The 12,349-nt window shown below is 44.6% G+C and overlaps 2 protein-coding genes across 2 annotated transcripts; one reads left to right on the plus strand and one right to left on the minus strand.

Moving 5' to 3' along the window:
• The first annotated feature begins 1,426 nt into the window (after nt 1-1,426).
• LOC136496959 (chloroplast envelope quinone oxidoreductase homolog) lies at nt 1,427-5,010 on the plus strand. Its single transcript, XM_066492738.1, has 4 exons — nt 1,427-1,706; nt 3,122-3,263; nt 3,704-3,795; nt 4,038-5,010. Exons 1-4 carry the CDS (start codon nt 1,608-1,610, stop codon nt 4,728-4,730), a joined length of 1,026 nt encoding a protein of 341 aa, XP_066348835.1. The 5' UTR covers nt 1,427-1,607; the 3' UTR covers nt 4,731-5,010.
• Nucleotides 5,011-5,954: 944 nt separating this feature from the next.
• LOC136496462 (nuclear transport factor 2-like) lies at nt 5,955-10,420 on the minus strand. Its single transcript, XM_066492144.1, has 9 exons — nt 10,193-10,420; nt 9,933-10,076; nt 9,437-9,791; nt 9,114-9,349; nt 8,401-8,560; nt 8,198-8,319; nt 8,032-8,097; nt 6,920-6,986; nt 5,955-6,509 (listed from the first exon to the last, which is right to left on the minus strand). Exons 1-9 carry the CDS (start codon nt 10,271-10,273, stop codon nt 6,247-6,249), a joined length of 1,494 nt encoding a protein of 497 aa, XP_066348241.1. The 5' UTR covers nt 10,274-10,420; the 3' UTR covers nt 5,955-6,246.
• Between the last annotated feature and the right edge of the window lie 1,929 nt (nt 10,421-12,349).

Raw genomic sequence — 12,349 nt, forward strand, 5'->3', positions numbered from 1 at the left:
TCGGATGAATCAATGTTGATGATCATTAGCTCCTCTTCGGGTACTCTAGTATTGGTCTCTAACAAATATGTTCATAAAGGTATATTTGTGGGTTCATACAAATAAGCATATGTGTATACCCTCTGTCCGTTTTTAAGTGTCACTATAGTATTCTTGTTGGTCAAACTCTTTTAAGTTGGACTAAATTTATAAAAAATATTACTCTCTCCGTCCTAAAAAAAATACAATCATAACATTCAAATTTTGTCCCACACAAAATACAATCGTAGATAGCTGGATAAGATACCATGCCCTACGTGGGACCCATTTGCTAGGCACATCCATCCATTTTGATGTTACAAAAATGGCTGCCGTACTCGTCAAAAAGTAAAATGATCTCACATGCGAACGTCCAGGCACCCTCTCCTACACTCATTTTTTGTCCACACCGTATGCTCCAGAAGCTTCTGTGGAGTACTACAGCATGGCTGGTACGTGGTACCTCGAGTGAATGCACCGTGTGTTGATCTCAGGGGCATTTTAGTAATTTTCCTATCTGCATTGGTGCGCTCGCCTCATTCTACCATTGTATTTTTTTAAACAGAGGGAGTAACAATATTTATATCTTCAAATAAATTTATTATAAAAATAAATTTGAGAATATATCTAGCGATACTATAATTATGTATCATAAATATTAATATTTCATATATATATATATATAAGGTTAAATTTGAGTACGTTTGACCTATTGGGAAGCGAGAACGACGATTAAAAGAAGACGGACCAAATATACTCACTCTGTCTTAAAATAGAAGTCGTTATGGTATACATGCAACCCAAACCTTCTAAACTTTGATTAGAAAATGCGTACAATATTTATATCTTAAATTAAGTTTATTATGAAAATCTACGTAATAGAAATAATTATGTATTATAAATATTAATATTTTTTATATATTTAATCAAAGTTAGAAGTGTTTGACTTCTCGAAAAGTAAAAAAAAATGGCATCTACTTTGGCACGAGGGAGTACGTGAACATCTGTTCGTACTGCTGGGCTTGCAAAACCTGAAGTTCGGAGTTTTGGACTTTGATTTGAAGGCGAAGACAGGACACGGAGTGAACGAGACAACGTACAACCACTAATCTGTTTGTTTGCCGCCCAACGAAGCAACCTGGCGGCAGGCGATGCGTTGAACCTGGACGTGTACACATCGCACGCCGGAACCTGGCGGCACGCTCGGGCACCCGCCTGCTCGCGGACGCACCGCGTCAAAACCAGGTCACGCGAACCCTGACGGCGCCCGCCCGCGTCATCCTCCCCGTCCCGTGTGCACACCTTTCCCGCCGGGCCTTCTAGAAGTCACCAACACACCCGTCCGGTCCCGTCGCTTCGCGTCACGTCGCGCACCAACGCAAATCACCAACACCAACACGGACTCTCAGATTCGGTGCGGCCATATATTCCTTTCGCCACCACGCGGGAGAGCCCAACCCAGAAACAGAGAAGGCGTTAGGCGTGAACACCGAGAAGAAGAAGCAAGCCAGCCAACAAACCGACTCCCTAATCGAGTCATTGTCCAATTGTCCCCTCCCCTCTCGCCGGCGCTTCTCTTGCCTGCTCCGATGGCCGCTGCCGCCGCCCCCACGAAGACGGCGAACATCCCTGCGACGATGCGGGCCGTGCAGTACGACGCCTGTGGCGGGGGTGCCGCGGGACTCAAGGTAACCGGCTAACCGCACAGCAGTTCCAGTTTTGTTCCCCCCCCCCCCCCCCCCCCCCCCCCCCCCTTTCTTGCTACTTCCTCTGCTGAGGCTTGGTTCGCCTGCCCTTAAACCTGGCTTAATTATTTTTTTTTTTCGGAATAATGTTTTTCTCTTACAAATTCATCTAACATTTCTCCAAACTATCCAGATTCCTCCAGAATTCGAGGGGCCCATATTGCCCACGCATGTACTAGATTGGATTGTTCGTTAGCGTGCGCTAAGGACGACAACAAGTCAATTGGTGGATTCAGCAGTCCATGTAACAGTCGGTTTATATCTAATTAATGTATGACTGGCTTAGTGCAAGCGATTGGTTGTTTTAGGAGGCTTTTACTTGCATGCCATTAAAAAAGTTTGTAATTATACATAAGCTATTAAAAAAGTTGAGCTGCGACGACATGGCCTGTGACGGCGAGCAAGTGGTCACCATCTCTGGGTACGAGGACGTGGAGGCCAACGACGAGCAGGCGCTGCTCAAGGGCGGGCGTACCAGCCCGTCAGCGCCACCATCGGCACTTCTCTACCGTCGCTGAGGTCAGCTCAGCCTCCGCAGACTACCGTGACGAGAGGTTGTCGTGTTCGTGCTCACCGTGTCGCGGGATCCCCAGTTGAGGGGACGCGAGCCGGGGCTCATCGCTCTGGGCGTCGGTGTCTCTGTGTCTCTGTCAACCTCGGCCTTGGCATCCTGCACTACTGAGGCTCGCCGCCACGCCAAGCCGGGATCCAACCCCACCGTCTGTGACCTCATCAAGCTGGCGTTCAAGCCTAAGGCCGCACCACCTTGAGCACTCGGGACGGTAACGAGGGCGGAGAACCTGGCCACAGCGCAGAGCTCCCTCGGCCCTTCGTGTGCATAGGAAATAGAAGAGAGAGAAAGAGAAAGTTTGGGTGGCTAACAAATGGACTCCACTGTAGGGTAAAATGGTCATTTCACCTGTCGGTTGACACCGTTAGATCTTTCTATATATAGTCTTTGTTGGCGAAAAGAGCACAGCAGATTTCCACTTGGTGTCTACTGCAGATTATCTTGCCCACAACTCCACGACAGGTCAGAGGAATGAAATTAATCTACGGTTACTGGGTGGTGTCAATTGGATGGCTGAGTGTAGACTGGTTCTGAATTTGGGTGACTCTCTGACTGATGAATGCTTTTTACACACAGGAAAACTAATTTGATCTGGGGGATCTGGTCCTTTGCTCTAGTACTTTCTGTTGTTACGTAGTCTGAGTCAGCAAGATTTTAGATTTTTCATTTTGTTTTTTGGTTGAAAATATACTAGGTCGACAAAATATTCCTTGTGTTTTGAGAATCTTTCCTTTGTGAGGCAAAAAAAAAAAACCAGCCCACTGATTTTCAAATGCCTCTAATGCAGCATGTGGAAGTTCCAGTCCCGTCGGCCAAAAAGAACGAGCTTCTATTGAAGCTGGAAGCAGCAAGCATCAATCCAGTGGACTGGAAGATACAGAAAGGGATGTTGCGGCCTTTCCTGCCTCGTAAATTGCCTTTTATCCCAGGTAATCATGCTTATTACTCATTCGATAGTAGTTGATTCTGACTACGATCAATAGTTGGCCATTTATATTTCATTTATGTGTTACTCCACTTGCCTTTAAAAGCTTGTTATCATGCTGATGTTTATGCGTTTAACTTGGCCTGTGCCGTACTATTTATGTCCTTAATCTTATCTATCATCTTCTTCTTTTGATACTGTCTATCATCTTCTGATAACAGTTATTGATGACATGTATTTTAGGAATATTGGATCATTTATACATTGTTATGCTTGTATCCTAGAAACAAATAAGTCAGTTTCTGTTTCACCTTATTTGTGCATATGCAATATCCTGAACATAGAAATTTGCATCACACAAGAGATAACCGGGCAATGACTGTCATGCAATGCTCTGTCCAACTTCTCTAAGGTTGTTTCTGCTAATTCCTCCATCTTCTGCAGTGACTGATGTGGCAGGAGTTGTGGCTGATGTTGGTCCAGGAATCAATGGATTCCAAGCCGGAGATCAAGTCTTTGCTATGCTGAACTCATTTGTAAGCACATGTTCTTGACTTTTTTTTTGTGAACAACTTGACTATGTTATTTTGAGTATGAAGGCATCAACTCTGCGACATGCGGAACCTTGGTGATCTTTTTGTAGTTCAAAGCTGTATGTTGGATTGCTAGAATCATTTGTAGTGCATCAGTCGACCTCCATATGTTGTGTTCAATTCGCTGATCATTTATTGGAAGGGATGTTCTGACTTGATGTTAACAATGTCCTCTGTTTTACCAGAATGGAGGTGGACTTGCAGAGTATGCTGTGGCATCAGAAAATCTGACCGTCAAGAGGCCTCCCGAGGTATCTGCTGCTAAAGGCGCAGGGCTGCCCATTGCTGCTGGTACTGCGCTCCAGGCGCTTAGGACCATCGGTGCCAAGTTTGACGGTACTGGCCAGCCCTTAAACGTTCTGATCACCGCAGCATCAGGTGGCGTCGGTCTCTACGCCGTGCAGCTCGCGAAACTGGCTGGTCTCCACATCACTGCTACCTGTGGCGCGCGTAACGTAGAGCTGGTGAAGAGCCTGGGCGCAGATGAGGTGCTTGACTACAGGACGCCAGAGGGTGCCAGCCTGCAGAGTCCCTCAGGTAAGAAGTACGATGGTGTCGTCCACTGCACTGTCGGGATCAGCTGGTCGACGTTCGAGCCTGTGCTAGCCACCGCAGGGAGGGTGATAGACCTTACCCCAAACTTCACTGCCATCCTCAAATCAGCGCTGCATAAGATGACCTTCGCCAAGAAGCGGCTGGTGCCGCTGCTCGTGTCGCCCAACAAGGCGGACCTAGAGTTCCTGGTCGGGCTGCTGAAGGACGGCAACCTCAAGACGCTGATTGACTCGAGGTTCCCACTGAGCGAGGCGAGCAAGGCGTGGGAGATGAGCATCGAGGGCCATGCCACCGGAAAGGTCATTGTCGAGATGGGAGGCTGATCTGGGATGCCTCTATTACCGACGGACTTGCAGGGAGAATATACTTAGTATGCTTAGATTCTGAGTACTAGTGTCTGAGTTTGGTCGTCGTACAAATTATTGGTGAGTGGTGAACCAGTTTATAGGCTTGTTTTTCTTTTGTTTTCAACTATGAACTTAGCTTCTTGTACAGTTCAGGGGTTTATGGATTTGCACGATTGATCAGCAAAGTCGCATTGTAATTACATGTTTGGGAGTTGCTATATTTCTGCTTGAATTTTTAGCAATTTTTAGACAACAATCTCACACAAACAATTAGTACAACTGAAAAGACAGCTCATAAGAGATTTTTTTTTCTGTAGACAAACAATGACAAAATTACTTGCTAGTCTACCAACTAGCGTTTTTTATGTGAATGCAGGCAACTGTGTAGAAATCCTAACAGTACAAATCTATCTCGTGTTTGTTTCTTGTGACTCGACTGTCAACATAGTTGCCGGTTTACTCTGTAGGAAATTTCTCACTGCTTAGTGCTTACACTGACCCAAATTAACACACATCTGATGTGTTGTAGTTATATTGCATCGATGACACATTTAGAAACTTAAGAACTGTCCTAGTCTAGTGGCTACCTGATGTGTTGTAGTTATACTACATTGATGAGAAAGTTAAGAACTGTCCTAATCTAGTAGTGGCCAAGGAAGACGTTGCAGGTATAGATACACTTACATGCAGGCATGGAGCTATTCTCTTGATAAAAATACATCAAACAAGGGCTTGAAAAATTAGAACAAAGGAGCTCAAAATCAAGAAAAGCATTGCACAATACAAAATAGCAGATGCTTACAGAGGCATGTTGGGCTGGACGTATTTCACAAGAAAGTTTTGTTCACCTCAAAACAGTTTCAAAGCACAGATTGGGGGTATTTCCTATTTAAGTTTTGAAATTTAATACAAAATTTCAATTAAAAAACTCAATTTTACAAGAAAATAGAGCTCAGCCAAACGGAAGACATTCCGACTGTACAAGATTCCAATATCCCAACTGTTTTCCATGCCTTTCCTCCTAGCAATAATGCAATATGGCACGGAATGTAGCTGCTGACAAGAGGTAGCATAAAAGGAACAGACATTTCCCAGGGCATTGGCATAATCCAGAAACAAGAAAAATATCTTATTCATATTAGCAGCACTAGACCATAACTTATTCCACGACAGCCAATAAAATAAAATACTATAAATTGCTGGCACCTCAAATCAACCTCTATAATTTGGCAATAAGTAACAAAGGGAAAACACAAATCAGCTGCTCGCCGAAGCCAGTCATACTAGGACATCTCAACAGACGTATATTCTACAATTAGTAACCGATATCACCACTGCTTTGCCTTGCCACAAAACAAGGAAGCATCAATTTATGACCTGACTTTTGTTGATAATCCTCACATGAACTCAAATCCCCCATACCCACCACTCTTTTGGTCAACCTTGATGGTGGCCATAAAACTCAACTATTACCGACTCAGCTACCAAGAACTCACTTTGCAACAGCAGTGGAGGCAGATGGTGCCCTGGCACCACGACCACTGGCTGTACCAGAGTGGTCAACCCGCTGGTAGCCGACGTCACCTCCACGTGATGAGCCACCCCTGCCACCACCTCGGCCTCCATAATCTGATCGATAACTGAACTCGCCCCTTCCGTACCCTCGGCCTCCATTGTATGTACCACGGCCTCTAATGCCTTCACCTCGGAAGTTGCCACCTCTACCCGGTGGAAACCTTCCTCCCCTGCTACCACCTGAAGCGAGAAAATGATGACCATCAGTTTAAATGATAAAGACAAAAAAAAAAGGTGAAAGGCAAGCTGTCTATCATGACCAAGAAAAATGCACATGCATGGTTTTACGCCTGAACTTATCTTGTTATTTTCCAGGTCATTTGTGCTTCAGAAATGACACTTTTCCATAGACAACCAAAATAATAAGTTAATACTCTATAATCATTTTGTCTGATGATTTTCTAGGTACTATCATGGACTAATAGTCTTCACCTGCATCCTAAAATGCAACCTGCAACAGCCATGCTTTTGTTTACCAATATTGTCAGAAACAAATACATATCCTTTCCCAAAATAAACAAACTGGCATTCCACAACTAGTAACTATTATTTTAGGTAGAAAATAATGGCAGAGGATTTTATGGACTTGCCACGAGAACCAGTAGTTCTTTTCTCTTCAACATAACATTGCCGTTCACCAATAGTAACAGGAGAAGCCTGCAATCAAGAACTATTATCAGATAAAGAAATATCAATTATAATAGGCCCATAAGCCTATCATTCAAGTAGGCAGCACTTGTTGGAGCAGTTGTAGAAGATACTCCATTAGAAAGAGAAAAACATAACTATTGCATTCATGTTTAAAAAGGAGTTACACAACCCCCAGAACACCATAGTACCATACCAGATGACCAGACCCAAAACCACACAACTGAGCAGAAGGAATCAAGAAAACAATCAAAACATAGTGGGTAATCGAGGTTTGTGGATGGATGAGGGTGTGATGCTCTGTGCCAGAGGAGAAAGATATCCAGACAGGGAAAAAAATATAGCTGACTTCAAATTTAAGAATCTATCAGTTGTTAACTAGACAAAGCACTGGAGGGTAACAAGAAGAAAGCAAAAACAAATTAGTTCACTGGTGGCGTTCCAACAGCATCTTCATGCCAAAACAGCAGACAAGGGTCATCGGTAAAAAGCCATGGGCTAAGGCTATGACCAAGAGAATAAACAAAACAATAGTGGGTCTGGATCCCCCTCTATAGTTTGATACACAATGTTCTTTGAGGGCGCTTGATGTGATCCAACCCAAACGAAGCATGCCAATCTAATCCCCTGTGATACTACTATAACAAGAACTTGCCACAGAAACTATAATTCAGAAATAAGTGCCATCATCCAACACAGCGCACAATCAATTAGCAGAAGTATGATAAATGCCTGTAACTATAAAAGTTAAGTAGCTCAAAGAAAAACTGTGCTCTTTTGTGTTTTCTGCCAAAGATTGATTAATGACTTACAGAAACTAAACCCACAATATACCAATATACCACCTAACTTATCTACTGGAACACCACTTTAGTGACACAAAATTGTTTACTCCAAGTAAACTAAACTCACTAGTTACACAAACCTTATGGTTATGGAATGACCCAACAGTCATTGAAAAGAAACTGACATGAGAACAGGGCGTGCATAAAATTAGATTAACTACCTATACCTCATATCATAAAGCAACCTGAGAAAAATGTAAGGTTAATACCTCTATTGCAGTTTGAACTGCACTGGCATCCTCAAATTCTACAAAGCCATAACAAAACCCTTGGATCTGTGTTTACTCAACAGAAATACAAAGACAAATTAGAGAGTTAGACTCACTGAAGGCTCTTAATTTTTTTGAGAACAAAATTGAGAAGAAAAGCAAGTACCTTGTTGCTTCTAACTTGGATGCCTTCATGTTTAATGGCGCCAAATCTCTTGAATTCTTCCTCTAATTGTGGTGGTGTGGCATTTAATGGCAGACTTCGCACATATATGGCATGAGCATCAACTTTGAAGATGATTGTAAAGCATGTGAGATGGCGCCAACTGAAATCAAAGTTTTAGCTCCAAATTTGGGTTTGGATAGTACCTTCTGGATCTTGAAAGCTGCCGCTCTGAGGATTAGGGGTGAAAGCTGGAGCATCGGCAACCGGAGCGGGGGCAGGAGAGGCTTGCTTCTCTGTTTTCGGGGGTGCAGGTCTGGAAGAAACTGCAGGTGCTGGTGGTCGATAGTCTTTCACGACTTTTACCTGGAGCATATAACAAAAAAAATGTCACAATAATGGTAACAACAGAAAAACATAAATGGCATGAAAAGTAGACTCATAACATGCTATACAGGTCACAACCAACATCACAAAATCAAGAAAGCCTCAGAATTTCTTCACCAGAAGGCAACAACTCCATTACAAGTAAAACAATACAGCCACAAGAATCAACATGAAAATAATCAAATTTTCATTCATGTTCCCAACCAGAAAGTTACTTAATGCAGCAATGTTGGGAATTGTTCAACAGATCACTTAATGCAGCATTGACACTAAGAACTTAGAAGTTTGACAACATTTAAGCTTCCGGTTACAGACAATGTTGGGAATATGGCAAAATCATCTCTATTGCTAACACAAATTCACTATAATGATACAAAATATAATAAGAAATCCCAAAAAAAATTGAAAAAACTTTTTTGCCTTGTACGACCAGATATAAGATTGTCAGAAATGCATGCACAAATTAAGGTACTAATTTTATTCCATGATGTTGAGCATGATACAAGAAAATGAATGGCTTTTGAAAACCTACAATTGAAGCATATGACTTCTTTGGTGCCTCCTCCAGTGGTACAGGGGGAGATGAAATTGGTGGAGCCACTGCTACATTATTCGGCACTTCATTTATGACCTCAGGAACCGGTGTTTCCTCAACAACAGGCTTCTCCACATCATTTGGCAGGTTACAAACCTCCTCCCCGTTCAGAAATTCCTCCTTTGGATTAAGGAAAGGCTCAGCCACCTGGCACTCGGGCTGCGGCGAAGCATCTACAAACAGACAAAGAAAAGCGGTTCAAACACATGATTCAGATCACAGCAACAAAACAGTTTCAAAGATGTTATAGTGCCACACACCCCGAGGAACCGTCACTGTGTCCCCTCCGACAGTACCGTTGGCCAGGATAGGAGCAGGGGTGGCGGTCTCCACATCCGCAGCAACCTCCGGTGCCAGCTGCGGCGGCGGCGGCTGCTCGTCCCCCTCGTCCCCTCCCCCCTCCCCAACGTAGCGCAGTATGTCGTTGAGAACGAAGTAGCCCTTCTCCTGCGGCGCAAGGAAGAATGACTGCACGAACTCGCGGCTGACGCCGTTCCTCCCCGTAAGGTGGCCCATGACGAGCACGGCGACCCCGCCACAGAGCGATTCCTGCGCGTCCACCGCCTTGATCTCCGCCCGATCGATGCCCATGGACACGATCTTCTCGTTAATCGCCTGCAGAACCAGACGCGCGCGCACACACACAAATCAGAGGCACACCAAAACCCCCCCTCCATTGAGGTGAGAATTAGGCCTGGGGGCGCCCAGATCTGGGCTGCGGGAGAGTAAGAGAGGCGGCGTGTGCGAGGAACTTACGTCCATGGTGGTGACCGTGTCCATGCCGTCGGCGCCGGTGCCGGCGGGGCGCCCGAGGCGGCTGGCCTCCTGGTAGAAGCGGTAGACGAGCTCCGGCGACTGGTGCAGGATGTTGTAGTACTGATGCACGAAGGCGTTGCCCACCTGCGCAGAACAAGAGGAGGGCCGCCACGGAGCACGGCGCACGAATCGAGTCAGCGCGGATCCAGCGGGCGAACCCGGCCCCGGCGGCGGGCGGATCGGGGGCACGGTGAGCTTACCACTTGCGCCGGCGGCGGCGATCCGGACGCCGCGGCGGCTGGGGCAGCGGCTGCGGCGGGAGGCGGCGGCGGCGACGCCATCTTGGGAGGTCAAGGGGTTAGGGTTTTAGGAGGAAGTGGAGCGGGGACGAAAGAGGCAGGTCGGGACTCGGGAGAGAGGCGGAGAGGAGGCGGGGTTTGTCTCTGGTGACCCTTTTCCCGCAAAGCTGGCGAGAGGAAACACAGAGCGAGAGGGAAAGGGTGATGGTGGCGGCGGCGGCGGGGGTCATACACTCATACGGGTACGGGCTGGGGGCAGTGGCACGTGCGAGCCAAACGCGCGTGAGGGGCCGTGGGCCGGCCCGTGGGACGTTGGGCGTTGGGACTCGGGAGCGCGGAGGCTGAACGGCCGTGATGGGACGGGAAGGACGGCGCGGGTGGGTCCGTGGGTGATGCGGGTGATGCAGCACACGCGCGTTTTCACCGTCGGTTTGAGTAGTTGCCGATCGGGGCCTCGTTTAGATGCTGAAAAAATTTAACCCAATGAATAGTACTATTTTTTTATTTTATTTGACAAATATTGTTTAATTGTGGACCAACTAGGCTCAAATGATTTATCTCATGATTTTCAACTAAACTGTGTAATTAGTTATTTTTTTACCTACATTTAATACTCCATGCAAGCGGCTAAAAATTGATGTGATGGAGAGAGAGTAAAAAAACTTGGAATTTTGGTGGCATCTAAACAAGGCGCGGCTGCAGGTCGCGCAACGGCGCAGGGGTGCCCGCATTGATGGAGACAAGTGAGATTTCTGTTTTATGAATAGTACTAGTTAGCGCGCCCGTTAATTGCTACGGGACAACTAAATCTTTTATACTAAAAATATACGGATCATACGATAAAATAATAATACTGTTAAATTAAATACCGACGTCAAAGTAATATTTAATTCAAAAAGCAAAGTTCGTGAAATTAACACAGTCACGGAGAGCGCGACGTCATAGGCTCACAAACTCTGCTGTATAGACTTTTTCGTGATACGGCTAAGATAATATTTTATATCGGCAGAAAGAATTCTACGATATCAATTTTTTTCATGCGCCAATAAATTCATGAATAAGTTCCACTGTATCTCTATATAATCATATACACACAGATTCGAGTATATATGTAAATAGGTTCGTGCTTGTGTGTTGCTACGAGACAACTAAACTTTTGTACTAAAAACACACGGATCGCACGATAAGATAACAATACTGTAAAAGTATATGACCGACGTTAAAGTGACATTTAATTCAAAAAGCTAAGTTCGTGAAATTTACACAGTCACGAAGAGCATGACGTCGCAGGCTCATAAAATCTACTGTATAGATCTTTCCATGATGCGGCTAAAATCATTTTTTATACCGGCAGGAAGAGATTTTCGATATCCATTTCTTTCATGCACCAACAAATCCACGAATAAGTACCACCACATCTCCATACCATCCTATACACGGTGCTGGCAAGCGAATCAGCCACAACTTATGTAATTAATTTTATAATTAGCTCTTGTTTAATCCTCCTAATTGATATCTAAAAATTCAATGTGACAGGGACTAAAGTTTAGTCCTGGAATCCAAACACCCCCTAATTATTGACTCCTGCTGGCTACTCACTTGCACCACCATGCCTATGTGTCTACACGTATATACTCTAATGCCAGAACATCTAAGATGGGGCTTGTTCGGCAGGACTGAAAAATACTGTTCCGGCTGATTGTTGTGAGAGAAAAATACTGTTCTGGCAGAACGTAAATAGTATTTTTGTGAGGTGGCTGGCCAGCCGGCAACCAGCCAGCCAGCCGAACACGCTCATGGTCTTTATTGTCCACCCTTTAAAAATATCGTAACTTTAAGGTTGTCATTTGTGTTTGCTATAGGATTGGATGCTTTGCACTGATCCATAAGGGTGTTCATGAGAGTTGAAATTTTTTATGCCATTATGATGTCTAAGCTTACCAATCAGACAGAGACGAACTTGCTTTCATATACTCCCTCTGTCCCAAAATATAATTTATTTTCGCTTCCCAAGAAGTCATTTTTTTAACTTCGACCAATTATATATAAAAGAATATTAATATTTATAATACATAATTAGTATCATTACATAGACCGTTGAATATATTTTTATAATAA

This window comes from Miscanthus floridulus, chromosome 12 (genome assembly GCF_019320115.1).
Source record: "Miscanthus floridulus cultivar M001 chromosome 12, ASM1932011v1, whole genome shotgun sequence".
NCBI classification, from domain to species: Eukaryota; Viridiplantae; Streptophyta; class Magnoliopsida; order Poales; family Poaceae; genus Miscanthus; species Miscanthus floridulus.